A 19,867-nucleotide genomic window follows, 5' to 3' on the forward strand; every position below is an offset into this window, starting at 1 on the left:
GGAAACTTAAAATTAGATTTAACTGGAAAAGTTGCTTATAGAAATAAGAAACCATCTGGGAAAGCTTTCCCTTAAGGCATATTCTTTTTCTCCACTATGGCATTAGTTTTAGGTCACTTTTGCAATTATAGTTTCCATCTAAGTATTTTTAAGAACTCTGCCATTGTTTTCTTCCTAGTGTGTCTAAAAGTCAGAATTAATCTCAGTAACTGCATTACTCTAAACTACACTGTTTGAGGAGGGACTTAGTACAGCCACACGAGGCTATTTTTCATGATGTTTTAAATGAAAGCATTTGAATATGTGCAAAAATCATTATCTTCTGCAGCAACATTTCCAGTGCCTGAATGCTGCAGTTATTAAGGTGAAACTGGACTTTTTAGGCATCATCTGCATTTGCAACCACTGTTCTCAAGGGGAAACATCTGCCCACGTCTGAGCACTGTACTCCTCACCTGTTTTCTATCTTTTCCTTTCCTTTTCATAACTTCCCACAGCACATTGCAGCAGATTTGGTTTTCTTTTTGTGGCACGTGGACTTTCCTCCCTCTTGAAATTCTTACTTAGTATGTAAAACACACTCAACCCAGTAACAGCAAAATTTCTCCATCACATCACTCTCTAGTGTTGAGGAACTGGTTAGTATAAGAAGTGTTTCTATTTAAATGGTTCATCACAGATAACGTAATGTCGCTTTCTTTTTCCAGCCTCTGACCTTTCATACCCTGTTTCTTTAGGGAAAGTATGGCATGGTTCTTTCTCTTTCTATCAGAAATATGTGTTTGTCATGATGACAACAAATGTCCTGTCTGCTCTAGTACTTCCTTGTAAGCTTAAATGCCATTATTTTGATAATTTGACAGTACTAGCTCCACTTTTCTGGTTTCCACAGTAGTATGGAGAGGTTATGATGTGGATCTATTCGATAGCTGTAAGGGAATGCTTTGAGGTCAGTTAAAAAAAAATACCTGATATACAGGACTTGCCCTTATAGCTGATGTACAGATTTGTGCTTGAATGACACAAGGATTTTCATTTAATTTCTGAGGCCCCATTAGGTGAAGGTCAGTGGAAGCCCTCATACGGGGAAACAGTTTTTCTCCTAGGGAGGAGCGTGGAGGCGCAGGCCATGGCCAGGATCCCCGACTCGAGGGGCAGGGCTTTGGGATGGTGTGATTGCCCATACAGAAGCACATTGGGCAGTATTTCTTACAAAGTTACCGCGGTTCACTTTTTTCCCCCACGCTCTGGTTAAGGTGAATTGATTGTGAGCAGCACTGATGGTAGGACCAAGTGCCATTATCTCCCCTGGCCTTCAGAGCTGGCTGTGTATCTGGACCAAGTGCCCGGGAAGGTACCACTTTTCCATGAAATACCGAAAAAAAAATCAGAAGTTAAATTACTGCCAATGAGTGAGGAGAGAGGAATATTTGCAAATGTGCTGGCAGATTAAACAAATATCTCTTGTCTGCAAGTTTTGCATTGTTGTCAATAATGACTGGAAAACATGCAGAGAAAGTATATAAATTTATTATGCTAGGTCATATAGTTATGAGTGATATATGAAGCATGGAAATGGACTTGCGTGTCTCTGAAATTGCCTTTGCAAGTTGTTATTTTGCTATGTCTGTCAGAGCTGCAGGGAGACTAACACAGGCTAAGCACGGACAGAAACAGCTGATGATTTGGGGATTGGTGGTAATTTGGTTTCAAAGCATTCTCCGGGGTTTTTCTCAAGTCTGGGACAAATACGCGTGACAGGATTGGGACCTCAGTAATCAGATTTTCTGGGGAAAAGATGAAAACAGATTTCACTTGTATCAAGGCAATTGCTACAGAGACCACTTTGTTTAATCTGAGCTTGTATGGCTTTGGGAGAATACAATCGCCTAGCGTTACGGCTGGACGGATGCATTCTCTCTCGCTACCATCACTCGTGGAAAATGCCATTTAAGAAATGCTTGGGTTTCACTCCACTTCTTTGCGCTGGACAAGAAAAAAAAGGCCAAGGCGTAGAGGGTTGCAGAGGGCGATCATGTTTGCATCACCAAGAAATACTCCTGTAAGGCCAAGTTTGTGGCAGAGAAGAGGAGCAAGCATGTCTGTGGACAGAGAGAGGATTTTAGTATCCAGGGCAGCCAGCCCTGCACTTTTCGTAAGCACTGAGATTCAATGACTTTGCATCTATCAGTAGTGTGCCTCTTTCTTCAGCTCTTTGATCGCTGATGTCCTATATAGCATCTGACATTTTGGCTCATTTCAGCAATATCTGCCTTTTTTTAGGCTGTCTGTTGAGGTAATACTGTAACTGATTCAAGATCAACATTACTTTGGCACTTAGGAAGCACAGCATGGGTGCTAAGAGCAATATCATACAGAAATAAAATGCTTCGTGGTGGTAATCCCATGCTGCTGCCCTGTAGACTTTTTGGGTTGCCTCCACGTCGCAGGGGTGATGGCTGGGGCTCTGGGGGTCTGGCGGGTCACCTGGGCTGGGGCAGGAGAGCCTCGTGCTCCCAGCCGGCAGCCCCGCTCTCAGCGCTGCTGCAGACAGAGGCCTCCTGGGATGTCCTCTCTGTGTCAGAACTTCCCAGACTTTCCAGACTGGCTGTATTTTTATTATATTATATTAATTAAGAGCAAAGCTTTTGGCTTTTAGGGATCAGCCCATGCCCTGCCGTTCAGTTCTGGATCTCAGCTTTTCTACCGGTCAGGGACATTCTCACCCTGAATTTTCATCAGGAAACTTCTCTGTTTTTTTTACTCTCCTTTATAGCTAAAATGTGCTGCAGCCATGTGTAAGCGTCCACATGGGACATATATTACGTGGTACATACTACCACAGCCCCCAGCAGTCTGAATCTGAATTCTCTCAGTGCCAGGAGGCACACAAGGTGCGAACATCGTTCTTCCACTTCGATCGGTCTGCGGCTGCGTGCTCTGGAGTCAAGGGCCACAGCGCAGTCTTCTGTTGGTTTCCCCCTCAGGACACGACCGATCCAGCTCCATCTCCTCCTCCTCACTTCATTACCGATTTTCTCCATCTCCATCTCCAGTTGATGCTCGTCGTTTCTGCAACTTTTTTTTTTTTTTTTCCGGGAGGAGGTAGCTGGCCTCCTGCCCAACCCCCATGACTTGGAGGGCCAGTGGTTTTTCTGTCAGGGTGGCCTTCCCTTAGGCTGCGTTGGTTCGCGGCACCTTCTTCAATTTTATCCGGTGCACCCTCCAGAGAGGGATCCCCTATCCACCACCCAGGGGACGCGCCTTCTAGCCGTGCAGCCCCAGCCGAAAGGCCCCCTGCAGTACCATGTAAGTATCCATTCCCACCACTGACTCCCAAACCTGGATAATGCGGGCTTTGCTACACGTTGAAACAAAAGTATATAATGAATGTATGTGGCATCAAAATCTGTCCTTTGGAGGGCAAATAGGTCAAGCTCAATAGAGGTAAAATCATAATATAATCCACCCACTCATGCATGAACGTCCCACTTAAAACTCTGCGGAACGAGGCAAGCACTGCATTGTCTGTGCCTTTCCCTCTGGCCAGAATGGCATTCACACTGTAGTATTATATACAGATAATTATAGCATGTATCTTTCTTTTCAGAACACGGTTTTCATAAGCGAAGAAATTGCAGGAATGGTATTATTCATCAGATGCAAGCAGGCCATTTTCTTTTCTTTCCAAATGTTCTAGTTGGAAAATTATTCAGCACCTTTGCCTGAGTTCAGTAATACTGCTGCAGGGGTTTAGCTTGTTTTGTTTGATTTGGGTTTTATTTGCTCAGTCTATACTGCTTATGACCCAGGTTCTCATTTGGTAAATACTGCTGTAATGAAGTTCACTTTTTGGATGGACTTAGATCTCTTTGCAGCAAACAAGGATGTAGCCTTATATCTCTTTCATTGAGCAAACAAAAAATTGTGCATGAGGGGGAAAGCTCCTATAGGGTGGTCTGACTGATGCTAGCCATATACTGTTGAGATCTTAACAGAAGCAACCCTTTTTCTTTTGCTCTCCGGATCTTAACTAACATCTCATCTACATTTTCTGTTTACTGCATAGAGGATGTGATGAGCCTGATGGAGGGGTCAAGTGGTTTTGCATGTGGCTTAAGACACCTTTAGTAGAGAGCTATCAAAGCGGTCTCTACTCACAAAACAGGGGAAGAAAGTAGGTCCTGGAGGACCAACCTGAAGCTTCTTTGGCACTTGTTACATCTGGGTTTCCCTCTGCAGCTTCACAAGCTGGCAAGCTCCTTCTCTTGACTATTTGTACCTGCCTCATCACTGCCCTCCAAGCTGTTTGCAGTGGGGCACCATGGTGAACCAAATCAGTGAGCTTTCCTGAGCTGAAAATACCCTCTGTCCATTTATTTATTTATTGTTCTGCATTATTGGTGGCTTGGATCAACTCTTTGGCATGGTTCACTGAGTAGCCCCATTGGAGAGAGAGAAGCACAAGAGTAACGGTACCCTCCACCTGCTGCATCGGCCTTGACCTAGTAAGCAGTGAAAAAGTCTGTGTTTCTCGGGACGGCTGAGCCAAGTTCAGAGCTCCAGAAATTGTCTGATCCCAAGGAAAACATGTTCAAGTGTGTGCAGTTTCTCCTAGGGCTTGTTTCAGTGAGCTGGACTGTGCAATCCAACCACTGCCAAGCCGTTGTAGGGTCAATGGTAGGAATGGCTCGCCAGGAGGATGCCACCGCAGAAGGCTCCTCCTTCCACCCTTCCTTCAGTTCAGAGGTAGCATGAACATGGAGCTCTTGCATATGGCCTGTCTTGAGTACCAGGGCAGATCTTTGCTGTTAACACTGGGGATGCAGTGAGAGCATCAGGCCATTTTTGGACCCTGAAGACCAGAACAGGCTGACTTACATGTCTTCATCTCTCTAAGCAGTCTAAACTACGCCTGCTTCTGCATTGTATTTCAGTGTATTTCAAAATCACACTGTTTTTTAGATCAGATCTGGGATGCCTAAACTGAGCATCCGAGCTGAAGTTTTGAACCATCTGAGAATCTTTTGTTACTGGCTTTTTCCGTTGTTGGAGGAACACAAATGCTGATTTTAAGCACGAGTGTTTTGGAACAGTTAAGTTTGAAACTGGAACAGAAAATTCTGCTTAGGAATTTCTCGTCCGTTGCAGAAATTCAAGGCAAATGTAAAAAGGGTCATTTTCTACACTTGGTCCTCATGTAGTAACAAGCGGCTTAGACAGTGTAATCACAGCCCCTGTGAAACTGTCCCCATTTACTAGCAGTTTCCACTCTGATCCCAAACACCACAATGTTTATCTAGACGTATAATGAGAAATAACTGAGGAATGTGAATGAAAAGCCTTGCTTTAAACATGGACAAAGAGTATTTAATTTGTTATCACTGTAGCTCCTTAATGGTGATGACTATACTGAGAAGTAACACATGCTCAGTGAATGGTTTTGACAACTGATAAGTGTGTCTTTATGACTGCTTATTAAGTTATTTTTCCTACTAAACATCAATTGTTTGGTAAATCTTCAACAAGTGTTGTCTTATGTTGCTAGTTCTGAAACTTATTTCCAGCTTTGCCAAGAGTCTTTGTTTTTTGCTTTATAGCACCCCACACAATGGTGTTCCACATTGTGACTGGTGCTTCTAGGAATTATAGCTCTACAAAAGTATCATTTCATTTATTTTTTTCTCTGAGTTAAAAGAATGCAATTCTTTCAATGTCTCATGGGAAGCTATGAGGTCAGGCTTGGGTTGCATTACAGCAATGATGAGATAAAGACTTCCTTGTGCTCCCACTGAAGAGCAAAGTTGGGCTGAAGCTTTCCACCTGGAAGGTGTTGTGAAGTCTTTAACCATGTTGCCTTCTGTATTGTCCTCCTTTCCTCTGTATTGTCATTAACTCAGAGATGTTTTAATTTTAGCTACATAGAGATAGCCCAGTGAATGACTGGAAGAGTACAGAGATTCTGGGGCTTGCGTGTGGTGTTTTTTTCTTCAAAGCAATTTGCAGTTTGCTCTTTTATTGCGATCAAATATAATGATGATAACTTGACAGTTCTTCTAGGTTTGGTAAAGCTGAGTAATAGAATTTCAGGTGGGGACTAATTTTTCCACCATGCCATTATAAATGTTTGTAATCTCAGTGATGCTCTGTATGGCAGCACTTCCTTCCCCACCACCAAAGCAGGCTTAGGTGGATTTGTGTGCCAAAGCTGAATACGCCAGGAAATCGTCTGACTCTACCATCCTCTCATATGTCAGAGTGGCGAGAGATGTGGGAGCCCAGGAGGTTCAATTTGTTCTTAAAACCTGGACTTGTAGCTTGAGGGATCCTGCAGGAAACCCTGGCTCCCTCCCACTGAGCTTAGAAGGAGACCCAATGCCCTCCAAAGTATTGTAAATGGGTCCTCAGGGAAATCGCCTTTGGAGATACCTGGCAGCATACTACTTTCAATAGTGTTTGATTGCACTGTATCAATGCCCTCTCCTCAGCAACTGAGTTATGTCTGTGGTACAGAAAACTTAGTGCTACTTAAAGCCTCATCTTGGAGTTCTTTTGTATAACAGAAGGTCATGGAGAGTTATTTCAGCTCTTCATTCTGGTACATCTCTGTGCCTGGGAAATGTCGCATGCTCCCTACACTGTTGCCACTAGGGTCACGCAAGATAACATTCTTGTTTCTTATGAATCTGTGCTGATGCTGCATTTGGTGTGGTGCTTGTAAAGATAGCTGGGGAACAAGTCTTCACCCTGTACTTATTCTTGCTTTCCTTCATGGAGATCTCTTCTTTCCTCCACAGTTTGTCAAGGGACAAATAACAAGCTGACCCAGCTGGGACATGTGGAAGACCATTTCACCAGCCTGCAGAGGATGTACAACAACTGCGAGGTGGTACTGAGCAACCTGGAGATTACATACGTGGAGCACAATCGTGACCTCTCTTTCCTGAAGGTTAGTGTTCTTGGCCAATGTGGCCTTCCCTGCTAAAGGAATCTCACTGTATTTTTTAAGTGCAAAGGATCAGCTACCTATAAAATCCTGTGGTGATCCAAAAACATAGCCAGCTAATGTCCGAGAAATTGCAGATCACAGTCTCAGCATACCTGTAGGCTGCAGGATACGCTCAACTCTACTATACTAAATCAGGTACTTTGAGAAATAGCTTTTCAAGCACCTGCCAACCTGTGCTGGCTGCCATGCAGATGCGTTTCTTCTTATTTATAAATATTATTACATCCTTACCCATTGCCTCACTCCTCAAAGGGCGAAAGGCTTTGTGGTTCTGTTGGGCAAAGCAAATCGCAAAGTGAGTGGCAACCCACTGATGGCAGATTTTGAAGTGTGGAGGCCCTTGCCTACCTTCCGAGCTGTGACACCTTCCCCTGCCATGGTGGTGAGTGCCTCTCCAGCCTGCAGCACCCACACCCCAAGCAGGCAGGCAGGTCCTGTGCAATAACTTCCCACGTGGACGCTTTGAGCGATCCTCTGCGATTGACACATGGGCTACTCCCATCTCAACATCTGTTTTGTGCACAAGTGCATGAGTGACCATGGCAAGCTGAGAGGGGAACAGACAGGGGCTGGATGTTAAAACACAGCTGCAGCATGGGGAGGAGCACTGTCTGCCATGGGAACCTCCTGGTTCTCCACCAGCAGAGACTGGGCAAAGGGTACAGCTCTGCTGCCCCGCTGCCAGGCTGCCACCAGCGGCAATAGCATCACACCTTAGCTTTTTTTTTTTTAAAGACGTTTTAAATGCATTGCTTTTCACATGCCTGGTTGTAAGATTAGGAGGTTTTCAAAGAAAGAGGCAGGAGAAGAAGAAGGTTTTTTAACATGATAAGTCTATGTCTGGTATCAAGAGCTCTTGTATGATATCTTTGAATGAACAGGTCAGTCCTCTGGGTTGAGAGGAGTAATCTCTTTGTGTGAGCTTTTCTTCTCAGGGAACAAAGAAAGGGAAAAAACCATTTCATTATAGTAACAAGCAAGAATATCAGAAAAGAGATGGTTCAGACATATGGGTTACAACTATGATGGCATTGCCATTTTTCTCTCCCAAGCACAACTTGACCATGGAGCTCAGTGTTCTCAAGAACATAACAGGTCTCTTTAAGACTCACTGATGGTCTTCATAGAATAGGAAAATATCCTAAGTGGTAGCCTGAGGGTTTTTCATTTATGGTGATTTTTGTAGGAGATAGAAGTGCACACATTTCACAGTACAAGGCAGGAATTAACCTACATCCAGGGACAGTGCCTCACTTGTCTTGTTGTCCTGTAACTATTTATTACTTAAGAGGGAGAAAGTTACCTGATCTTCCCCTCTGCTGAGCATTGGAGGATCCGCAAGGGAAGGGGCACAGAAGAGAGAGTGTAAAAGCCTCAATCAGATGGCATCTCTGTGCTGCCAATGGTTGGAGGCTGGGCAAGTATTCAGGGGAAGCATCACACTTGGTTGCCATATCATACGTGCTTGCCCTGTTCTCCTGCATCCCCTAGGCAGCCCCACTTGCCCTTGCTTGGGGACAAAACAGGGGTAAGCTGGACCTCTGGAATGACGCCCTGGTTGCTACTCTAAGGGTCAGTTTATACCTGCTCAGACAGCAAAGTTTTCTACATAGTCCCTTCTTGTTCTTGGATTTATTTATTTTTTAATAAGATTAAGTGGTTTATTGTTCCTTAAAATTGAAAGATGGTGGATTGGAGGGGTGGGAGGAGGAAAGCAACTCTGTCAAGTGTAGAACAGTGCTATGGATTAAGCACTTTGTTTCTTCTGTTGTTCTCTCAGACGATACAGGAGGTTGCAGGCTATGTGCTCATCGCCCTTAACATGGTGGATGTCATTCCCCTGGAAAACCTCCAGATCATCCGAGGCAATGTGCTGTATGACAACTCTTATGCCCTGGCAGTTTTATCAAATTACCACATGAATAAAACCCAGGGACTCCGAGAGCTGCCAATGAAACGGCTATCAGGTGAGACAAGGGCAAGAGGTGGAGGCACCTGTAAAGCAAACTTCTGCTGTTAGGTTATTAGTATCAAGATCTGATTGAAGATCTCCTCTCAACATCATGTGCCATCAAATCCTGCTTTAAAAACAAGGATCTGAATGTACTTTCCCAGTTTCCTAATTGCTTTCTGGCTAGCCAGCCTTCTTCAAAAGATGAGGAAAGTTCATAATTTCCCATTGCAGAAAGATCCAGAAAATCCAAAGCGTCAACAGGCTGGTGAGATTTATTTGTGTCCCCCAAAATGGCAAAGAAGTATCCACTAGTTATTTTGCATATTTGTTTCCAGCACATGCACATCAGTATTTTCTGTTAAATACCAGTGGGAGCTGGTGGTATGTGAGTTAAAGTCTTACACGGTCTCTGGCTGACGGTCTCTGGCTGTGCACACCAGTAGTGCCATCTCTGCTGAGTGCAGTGGCCTTTGGAGGTGGCACCAGGCAGAAAGCCAAATGTAGTGGCATCTTAGTGGCACCCAGCAACAGCTGACCCTGCAGAACCCGTCAGTGTAAGCCTGGTGTTAGTTGCACCATCAGGAGCTCTGGTGCTGTGCAGATTGTCCTTTTCTGTCAGCATAGTGTGACTGACGCGAAGAAATGTGTTTTATTTCCCTTTCTTTAGATCAGAGACAGAACAGTTAGGCAGTTTCCTTCACTTACCATTTTTTTTCCTTCTGTGGCAGAAATTCTCAATGGAGGTGTTAAAATCAGCAACAACCCCAAACTGTGCAACATGGACACTGTTCTCTGGAACGACATCATTGACACAAGCAAGAAGCCTCTCACGGTGCTTGAATTTGCAAGCAACCTGTCTTCTTGTGAGTATTAACTTACCAAAAATGCTATGCGCTCCCCTATTTCAGAGAGAACGAATATCCCATCTTTCACGTGGTGGGTTTCAGGTCCACCAATTCCTGCATGCAGGGCCACCAAGCCTTGTTCCAAGGGAAGCCCGTTCATTTCTTTACCACTGGCCTAAGATGTAATTTTGCATGGTGGTTAGGTCCTTAAATCGTAGCTCAGCAAAGTTCTTGGAAAAGCTTCTCTTGGTTTCAGACAGTACCCTACATATGTGTTTCTTCAAAGAGAGCTCAGAATAATGTTTTTTTTTTCCAGCAATCTTCTGTTTACAACGTAAGGCTCTGGTCTAGAAGGCCCATATGGGTACCTTCATGGAGTTACGGTGAGACTTGAAGCCTTTTTAGCGCTAAGGCCCAAGCTGAGTGACGTAAAACTCCGGTGTTTTCGGCTGCATGGATTATCCTTGCAAAATTAATGATAAACAGGCAGATAAATCTGATGCTTTAGATCAGCAGGGAGATGAGTGTACATTTAAAAGTTGTGTAGCATATGCTTTGAGTGGGCTCAAGCTAATCCTTCAGCCTTACGAGTCCCTTGTAAAATCCCCAGTCGTTTCATGGAAGGAGAGTTTATTTTCATTTCTGAGCATTTCATTTCTGGCACTGTAAATTGGCAGAAAAACACATTTTCTTTATCTTCTTCCAGTTGCGTAATTGCCTGAGAGCTAATAGCCAACTTCTGTGTTGACATATTTTTCTGCAGAGCCCTAGCATAATCAAGGGACTGCGAACAATACAAGTCAGCACAGGAGTTTGGCTCTAAACACCACAGAAATGTTAACCTTTAACTTTTCAACTTTAAAAAAAAAATAGTTCTTTGGTCCCACACCAAATCAATCAACTCTTGGACAAGTACTGGCATTTGTTCAGCTATTTGATGGGCGGTGGGGGGGAGGGAGAATCACGTGTTGTTAGCAGGAAGAGTCACTCTCGTAGGAAACGCCTCTTAAATGTAGTGAATTCCAGATTAATCTGCTTAGACAGCCGTTTATGGTTTTAATAACGATCCCGTAATCTAAAATAAGTTGTTTCTCTGGGACTTTGCTTGTCATTAAGAGAAAGAAAAAGAAAGAAAAGAGTAAGGAGAGAGGGATGGGAAAGAGCCTGGCAATGAACCTTCAAAGTCAGGCACAGTGTCTGTCTGTCCTGCCACCTCTCCATCGATTGTCCATCTTCTGTGTAGTGCTACGCCGAGGAGTATTTTTGGCAGAGGGCGGGAGGAGGGCGTGAAGCAGACAAGTCGAATTACTTTGTGGTCAGAGTAGCTGGCAGTTGCCTGTGAATCCAGTTAGGTTTGTTTTCTTTTTAGAACCGCGTTGTTCAGAAACATTGATTTACATGTGGCTTGTAGAGAGCAGCTGGCACATGCCCGGCCGCAAGCCAGCTTTGACTTGCCATTGCATGCAAACTCCAGCAGAAGGGCCAGCCGGGCAGTAGCGGAGATTCCTGTTCCTGGGAAAAAAATGCCTCTTTCATAAGCTAGACGGGCTGGGTATTGCACTTGCTTGCTCAAAGGTGTGGAGAACTGCACGTAGGAAACCAGAGATGAACAAAGGATAAGGATTTAAGGTCCAGCTCTCAAAATTTTTGAGCACTGGTATACAGGTGCTTCCTCCACTGATTTATCAAGAAGGAAAGCTCAAGTCTTTGCTTTCTGTGACTCATGTGATGCTGTTGTCCATGTTTATGGAATATAATACTCTGCTCTCATGTTTTAGGTCCCAAATGCCATCCAAACTGCACAGAAGACCACTGCTGGGGCCCTGGCGAACAGAACTGCCAGACACGTAAGCCTGCCGATTAATTAAGAAATACCTCATGTGCTCTGACATACTAGATTTCTATCTACCAAAAAACTAACGTGTCGAGCGCGAATTAGTGCCATGTGTTTCACACTTGTCCTTCTCTGCATCCCACTGCGCTGGGGCTCCTTGAAGCACACCACGGAGGGACGTGGCCTGCTTCCCGCTCTGCAGAAGCGCAGTCGTGGGGAGGACGGCCATGCCCGCTCCCACCGAGTAGCTCCATTTCTGGAGGGGAAACCTCGAGGTGGCTTGACTTGGGTCTGGGTTTCCCTGCAGTTGTGCTGTTCCTCCAGAGGGAAGAGACTGCAACCATCTCCCGTGTTGAAAGCTTTTGTCTGACGCCCACAACTTTCTCCCGTCTGCACTTGAGAACGTTTATTCTTTAAGTTATTTTACCATATAAGAGAGAACACAGTAGCTGCGTGGTGAATTGTTTGCCTTCCTGCTGTTTCCCACAGAGCCATTCTGCAGGCTAGTTAACAATACTTTGGATTAATTTCTACTATTAGAAGCAACAACATAACCTGATTTTTGCTGGCTTTAATTCCTCTTTTTGGAACCCCCGTAGGTTTCTTTTGTAAATACAAAAGATGTCACCTTCATGTGGGTAATCACGCTACATACTGTACTCAGAGGACCTTTGGAAGGCTCTCAGAAAATGCATAGCCATTTTTTAATTTGTAAATGGAGATATTTGGCATCGTGAGGTTGTTCAGTTTGGTTGCCTGTGCTTTGCTGTAAAATTTTGCAGGTAGGATGCTTGCCTGATATTAAGAGAGTGACAGAAACACCCCTTTAGAAGTGTGTGATATTTTGCAAGGCTTTATTTCTCCTAAAGTAAAGGCTGAGGAGGAAGCCCATCTCAATTTGTTTTGATACTTCATTATTTCCTTTTTCTGTAAGAAGTAGGGAAATGCACTGTTTCTGATTCTCCTTTCCTGCTGGTTTTGTGTAAAGTTCTGTGGAAAGACTGCTGAGCTAGACAGAACGCAAATGAAAGCAACATCCTCTCTTCATTTTTCCATTGCAAATAATCACCTAAACCTAAGTTTCTTGCTTGCAAGTGTCAGGCCAAATCTGTATGGCTTCTGGAGCTTAAGGAAAAGGAAACACAGAGCTTCTCTTTCTTCATTTAGTATAAGCTTTAGGGGTTTTTTCAGTCAGCTCTGTGGTTTGGCTCATGCTTGAACTGCTCTTGAGGTGGACAGTGGCTGTCCACACAAAGCCCTTCCCAGGTCGGTCCCGGCAGCTGAGACTGCACAGTTGTCCCAGGGGCTTGCGACACCTCAGGTCTCAGCCCTGCAAGCTTCCAGCATTTACAAACTCTGGCTGGCTTTGGGAGGATGACTAGGAGCACATAAAAGAAAACCGTTTGCAAGCTCTGGCTCTGCTCTCGAGGCATTTGAGAATCTGGCCAACTGAAAATGTATCCCATATTTCCATATGTGGGAAAGTTTGGGGTGATACGTATCTTTCTCCTTCAACGAACGTGAGATATTCTGTATGAAATATAAACATTTGCCGTGATATATGTTTCCAGCAGGAAGCTCTAGTCAATACCTATCAAAGTGATGAGCTGTTTTACTCCCCTGCTGACGCTTACGAAAAAAATTATATCAAAATGCTGTTTGTGTAGAATAATGTGCCTTTTATTCCCCTGTTTCTAGTTGAACGGAGGAGTTGCTATCAGAGAAGCTAATGCATGTTGTGGAAATAATCTGTTTCCCTGAAAGTATAATATCTTGCTTACAGGCCTACAAGAAAAATGAAGTAATACAGTTTGGATACAAAAGTGTGTAATGGAAAAAAATAGGAAATATGACTTTTAAAAAATCACTGTTATATACCCTGTAGCAGGTTACACTTTCCAATAATTTTCTGTTAATTAACAACCATCTGTTTTGGGTTTACAGGAATTCCTGATGATATTGTAACTCGTTTGTGCCAGCTGCAAAGTTGATAACAGTTACTGTAGCGCACAGCTGAAATGCGCAGGGTGCTGTAATGCAGCAGATTAGCCATCAGGTTTCTCTGGCGTCTAATGCCAGAGTCTGTGGATCAGTAATTTTTTTGTAGAGAACAAACAATCCCATTTTGGGTTTCTGGTGCAAACATATGCTAGCCATTAATTTCTGGGGTTCTTTTAATTGTTCTGATTATCGTTTTCTCTGCTTTGATATTCAAATGGAGACGATTTCCCGATTCTCAGCAAAATGTTGCAGGCAGTTTTTGTTTCCCTGCAAAAAGCTGAATCAGGGCCAGTTCTTCCTCTGGGTTGCTGCACCGGTGCAAACCCTGTGGGAGTTAAGTAATGAAGATAAAATTTGGTCAAGGAATTGAAGCTTAAAGACAAAGAATACAATATGTATATGAAATCAGTTTGCTGACTGGGTCTCGCCTCTCTCTGCAAATTTCAGAAATACTTTTAGTGCATTGAAGGGATCCTAACTCTACACCAACGATGAACGGTTTCCCATTATAGTAGAGAGTCCTGGCAGTTCTCCTGTCGTGTTGTTTTTCCCAAAACTAGCACCAATAATAGCAGATTTTCTCAATGAAATGGAGCCAGATCCTGCTCTATTGCCCAGCTGTAAGATGCAATGACTCCATGGAGTTTTTCTTGGTTTAGGCATTGATGCCACAGGGACCTGGATGCTCTTTCTAAGCAGGACATGGTTTGCTGGCTGGGACCAGAGTGCTTAGCACCTCACAAGAGCCAAGATAATTACAGGCTAAACACAACCCCTTCCACCCACACCAGCTCTCACCCCTCCCAAGTTTTGGCCTTATATGAGGGCAGAATATGCATCCCATGGGGAAAATCTAGCACAGATCCTGCAACAGACCTTTTGTCCTTATTTCTTGATCTCATTGCAGCAAGTACAGCTTAAATGTTCTTCATTCCTGATGTTTTTCTTTTTTTCTTGTGTCTTCCAGTAACAAAAGTCATCTGTGCCCAGCAGTGCTCCGGCCGGTGCAGGGGAAAGGTGCCCAGCGACTGCTGCCACAACCAGTGTGCTGCGGGGTGCACGGGGCCTCGGGAGAGCGACTGCCTGGTAATGATGCTACACCACCACCATGATTGCTTAAATCCCTGGACACAGCGAAGCAGGCTTTCAGCTGCATGTTCTTTCATCTGAGAAGGCCTCTGAGAGATGCTGACCTGGAGGCTGCCCCGGGGCTTTCCTGCACACGGGTGGTCGGTGGGAGGGAAGAGGACATGAACTTCACAGCACTCTTAGCTGGTCTTTACTGGCTCCGCAGGTGGACCTTCCTAACATGTGCCAAACCAGCGTTAGTGCCTTCGAGAGCCCAGTGAGCTCAAAGTTGTTGCAGAGAAGCTAAGTGTTTGCTGTAGGGTGACTTCCCCATGTAGGCGGGTCCCCAGGTCCTCAGCTGCCGCCACGGTGCAGTGCCATGCCAGCGCAGCTTTGCATGTGCTCCTTAACGCTCGTCAGTAATAATCTTAGTTTACCAAAGCAAGAATTTGTAAGGGCAATCAAATGTGATGAATCTGCACTCTTTTTGCATTTCATTGAACTTCAGACACAAAATCAAGCTTTCCCTTTCTGGTTTTCTCTTGCTGCAAAAGCACTGTGTTTGAGGGACCCTGGGGCACTGGAGGGAGAATGAGCAAATGGAGCTTTTTTAGGAAAAAAAATCCCATTGCTTTTCTACAAGAGCTTCAGGGGGTGGGTGCACACTGTGTTCTTAACTCTTCCCCGTGTTTGCACTACACTTCATTCTGAATTAATTGACACTTGAGTAATTGCCACCGAAACCGTCTGGTCTGGGTTTTGTTGTTGTTATCTGTATTCCTGGTCCCCTTATAAATTGCGCAGCTATGATGCCCTTACTGGCTCACAGAGAAGACAGTTATTCTCTCCAATCTGGAAAGCCAGGGAAGAAACAAGGGGAAAAGAGAGTGATTATTAATTTAATGCAGAATTAGGTTGGAAGAGCCAACTTGTCCTTCATAAATGCCTGCAAAATTGTTCATTACCTGCAGCCAAATATAATGGCTTCAGTTTAGTATTTAGCCAGAAAAGTCAGTAATCGGCAGGAAAGGACTTGATTTGATTTAGGTTATTAAAAAGCAGCCAAGAAAAGTACCATTTGTCTTGATCTGGTTACTGCTTGTAGGGAAAATTCTTCTGTCTAAGGCATGCAGATTTGCTCCTGTTCCCATGTGAATCCTAGCAGCTCTCCACCAGAGTGCCAAGGTTTCTTGTTCAGAACAAGAAAACCTCATGCTCTCTCTTTTTTTTTCAAATATTAAACTCAATTACCCAACTTGAAGCAACTTTTCACCTTCAAAGCACAAGGGACTATCCCTGTAGGTGCTTGGGCTTTCCATTAGAGCTAAGCAGGGAACAGATGAGCCCATCGGGGTGTTATTAAAGAGCTACTGTAAAACCATTGTTGCTTTTTAAGGACAAGGCAGTTTAATGGGTGCTGTTTTCAATGACAGGCATGCCGCAAGTTCCGGGATGACGCTACGTGCAAGGACACATGCCCCCCATTGGTCCTGTATAACCCCACCACCTATCAGATGGATGTCAACCCTGATGGAAAATACAGCTTCGGAGCCACTTGTGTGAGGGAATGTCCACGTAAGTTCATTTCGGGTCGCAGCCACAGAGGAGGTGGGAAGTTGGAAGGAGGTGGGAAGGGACCTGTGCCATCCCTCTGCATTATGGCCAAGTGCAAGAGCACTTTCTTGTTCTCCTCAGCTTCTGTGGGAGCCGGGAACACGTGACAAAAAATGAGAGAATAGCTGGTAAAGAAGACAGCTGCTTCAACCTGGCTGCATCCATCACCTTCCCTGATTTTTAACCATTAAATTTTGACTTCTGAAAATCTTCTCTTGATGGGGAAAAAAAAAAGCATCTTATGAGTATCATCAAAACAACGGCCAAACAAGTCATATGGGATCAATCCTGTGGATTACCAAAGCATTATCAACTCTTAACTGGTTCTTAATTAGGACTGATAGAAAGTAATTGGTTCAAACACTCCCTCTGAAGGCCTGTGATCATTGCTTCCTCTACAGATGCTTGCTTTTTCTTTCATGCTATTCCATGTCCATGTTTTTTTAACCCATCAAGACTTATATGTAAGAGAGGGTTTAGCTTACAGAACTGATATCCCTTTCTGAGGTTGATCATTGCCCTGACTGGCCCTTAGCCTGGAAGACTGAGGAAAGGTGAGGGATCAGAGGTGCCGTGTATTGATCCTGATTATGGCACTGCTGCACAGCCTGACCGTGGCAATGTTGTTTTATCCTTCTGCGACCATTCCCCTCTCTGTACAGTGGTGATAGCATTGTATGTCTGTCTACCTTCAAAGGATGTTTGTGAGAATTAATAATTAATGCCTGTACTTTGCTAAGTATGCCAAAAGTTCAAACCCCCTTTTTCTTCCGAGTATTGAAGTGCCTGTGCAGCCCCCAGCGCATCCCTCTCGTATTTCAATGACCTTTGTATCCTTGTTTTTGCAGACAACTACGTGGTGACAGACCACGGCTCCTGCGTTCGCTCCTGCAATACTGATACTTATGAAGTGGAAGAAAACGGTGTTCGGAAATGTAAAAAGTGTGATGGGCTATGCAGCAAAGGTATAAAAAGCATGGAATAAACCAGTAAGGCTTTGACATGATGGTTAACTTACTAGAAAAAGTACATGGAGTTCTGACCTTAATTAAGTGCTAATTCAGTAATAAATATCCAGTGACAGTTTGCAGATCTGACAAGTGCTGTGATCAGGAAACATGGCTGTGGAGCATGCTCTCCAGCTGGGATACACCACAAATACAGTAGATAAACTGTCCATCGTGTGCATGTGTATCTTGCACATCAGCCTTCTCCTTCGTTTGTCCTTCCCAGTATCTCATCGAGGGGAATAAAATTAAAATGGGACTAAGAGAAACAAGGGCATGTGCCAGAGCCTGTGTGCAGAGATGCTGGGACCAGAGCTGCACAGCAGGGCAAGCAGGAAGCGTTTGTCCTGTGGTGCTTTCTGAAAAGCAAAAGTAGGTAAAAGATCTATGAAACTCATCTTACAGTGATAGATTTGACCATATGGGAGTGCTTTCTGGACTAATGACATCTTCATGTTTATTCCCTTCCATGTGATTGGGCTTCACTCTTCTCTCTCCTGACTTTTATATCTCTCTCTTAACAGTATGCAACGGCATCGGAATAGGTGAACTTAAAGGGATCCTCTCCATAAATGCCACAAACATCGACTCCTTCAAAAACTGTACAAAGATCAATGGGGATGTCAGCATTCTCCCAGTTGCATTTCTAGGGTGAGTTGCCAGCTGGCTGTTTAGCACTGGAGGAGAAGGGCTAAGGAGAAATTCAGGCTGAGCCGTTCTTTTTCTAATTCCTCATTCTGTGGTTTTCAGTGATGCCTTCACAAAGACCCTACCTTTGGACCCCAAGAAGCTGGATGTCTTCAAAACAGTGAAAGAAATATCAGGTCAGCAATGGGTTTTAAGCTGAGATGGTCTCTGATCAGTACTGCCAAAAATGCAAAGGGAGGGGAGAGAAATTTTTTAAGCACATGAAGAGAAGCGCAAGCAGCCAGTTTCTGTCTCTAAGCTACCAGGGGTCACTCTTCACAAAGGTGGTCAGCAGGGCCTCGCCAGTATTATGCCCACGTAACCCATACTGGCCTCCCATCCAGGGTGTGTCATTTGGCCAGACCATCCCTTCTGCTGAACTGTCAGCCCTAGCGAAGAGTAAAAGCAGAGGAGATCCTCAGCCACCCAAGAAGCATGTGGTGATGCAGAGGCGTGCCACTCCAGCTAAAAAAAGCCAAGTGTGTTTCTATTTGTGGAAAACCTTTCAGCAGCTCCTTAGGGAAGCGTGCTCTGTGGCTTGCGTCATCCTCGCGGAGACACCCTCTCCAGCCTGAAGAGCTCTTCCTTGGGGTGAATGTGTCTCCATGAGCACAAAGTGGCCAGCGGAGCCAAGTCTTGCACCAAGTGTCAATTAAAAGTAATTTTGTTCAGCCCATTATAAAATGAGTGTAACATCAGAGCTGGGTCCACAGATGTGACTCCAGTTCCCCTTTTCTTTCTGTCTTTTACCTGTCTGGTTGCCTTTGGGGTAGCAATGACTAACCTCAGAGCTTCATACAGCAGCCTGCAATTTCCCAAATTCTCCCCTCTCCTCCCAAGCGCCTCAACTGAGCAGGGAAATCTGCTTTCCTTAGCAAATCCACTCCGAGAGGCTGTCTGTTCTGCTCCGTTTCTGCTTTCTTTTCGGTTTTTCTGTTCCCTGAGGGCAGCTTACAAATGGGACAGAGCGATGCCTTTCTTCCGCAGCCTCTCAGCCAGGGTATCTGCTGGCAAGAGACGTCGCTGGCGGCTTGGTGTAGCAGGATGTGCAGCTCACCGACACACTTGTCTCTTGTGCTCCTAAGCCCTTGTGGTGGGCTATAGAAGTAAACTGTTTATAAAACAGGGTTTAAAAATATCTCCCTGCTCCCTAAAATGTCATGTTTCACTTTGAGATTCTCTGATAAACACAGGGAAGGCACAAGCATCTTCTCCTGGTGCAGGAGGAGCTCGAGGAGGAGGTTTTGCTGCCAATACTGACCGCAGTTTTTTTATTATTATTATTATTATTATTATTATTATTATTATTATTATTATTATTATTATTTAATCTTCTTTTCTTCATTTCAGGATTTTTGTTGATTCAAGCCTGGCCCGATAATGCTACTGATCTCTACGCTTTCGAAAATCTGGAGATTATACGAGGCAGAACCAAGCAACAGTAAGTAAATCATGTGACAGAGCGACTGTAAAAGAAACTCCTCTGTTTAGAGCCACGTTTGTCTGAGCACACCAAGGTACCAAGCGGTGAGACACGGGTGTCCCCAGACTGATGCAAAATGGGAAAAAGCCTGCGAGGAGTCAAGCACCATCTCTGTAGCAATAGATAATGTGCCCTGGAGGGATGAGACCCTCAGCTCTGTGCTGCATGTGGAGGGCTGCCATGAGCCTGCTCTAGGACCAGGCTCTCCCCCACCAGCCTGGAAACACAAACAGGACAGAGAGCACTCTTTGCAGTCCAGGGCAAGTTATGATGTGATCAGAAGCATTTTGGCATTTGAGCTGGCTGGCAGCTGGGGATGGAGACCATGGCTGCCAGGCGGTGTGGGCACTGGCAGTGCATCCAGT

General features: G+C 44.6%; 1 protein-coding gene across 1 annotated transcript in view; it reads left to right on the plus strand.

Annotated features, from left to right (window-relative positions):
* Positions 1 to 19,867, plus strand: part of EGFR (epidermal growth factor receptor) — a gene marked incomplete at both ends in the record, with an annotated part of 150,389 nt that overhangs the window by 100,262 nt on the left and 30,260 nt on the right. Inside the window, 10 exons of the mRNA XM_082303842.1 lie at positions 6,798 to 6,949; positions 8,790 to 8,976; positions 9,692 to 9,826; positions 11,587 to 11,655; positions 14,611 to 14,729; positions 16,145 to 16,286; positions 17,174 to 17,290; positions 17,857 to 17,983; positions 18,083 to 18,156; positions 19,370 to 19,460. Of these exons, the coding sequence (XP_082159968.1) occupies positions 6,798 to 6,949; positions 8,790 to 8,976; positions 9,692 to 9,826; positions 11,587 to 11,655; positions 14,611 to 14,729; positions 16,145 to 16,286; positions 17,174 to 17,290; positions 17,857 to 17,983; positions 18,083 to 18,156; positions 19,370 to 19,460 (1,213 nt within the window). The remainder of the gene's footprint in view (positions 1 to 6,797; positions 6,950 to 8,789; positions 8,977 to 9,691; positions 9,827 to 11,586; positions 11,656 to 14,610; positions 14,730 to 16,144; positions 16,287 to 17,173; positions 17,291 to 17,856; positions 17,984 to 18,082; positions 18,157 to 19,369; positions 19,461 to 19,867) is intronic.

This window comes from Platalea leucorodia, assembly GCF_965183815.1.
Source record: "Platalea leucorodia genome assembly, chromosome: 1".
In the NCBI taxonomy this organism is placed as follows: Eukaryota; Metazoa; Chordata; class Aves; order Pelecaniformes; family Threskiornithidae; genus Platalea; species Platalea leucorodia.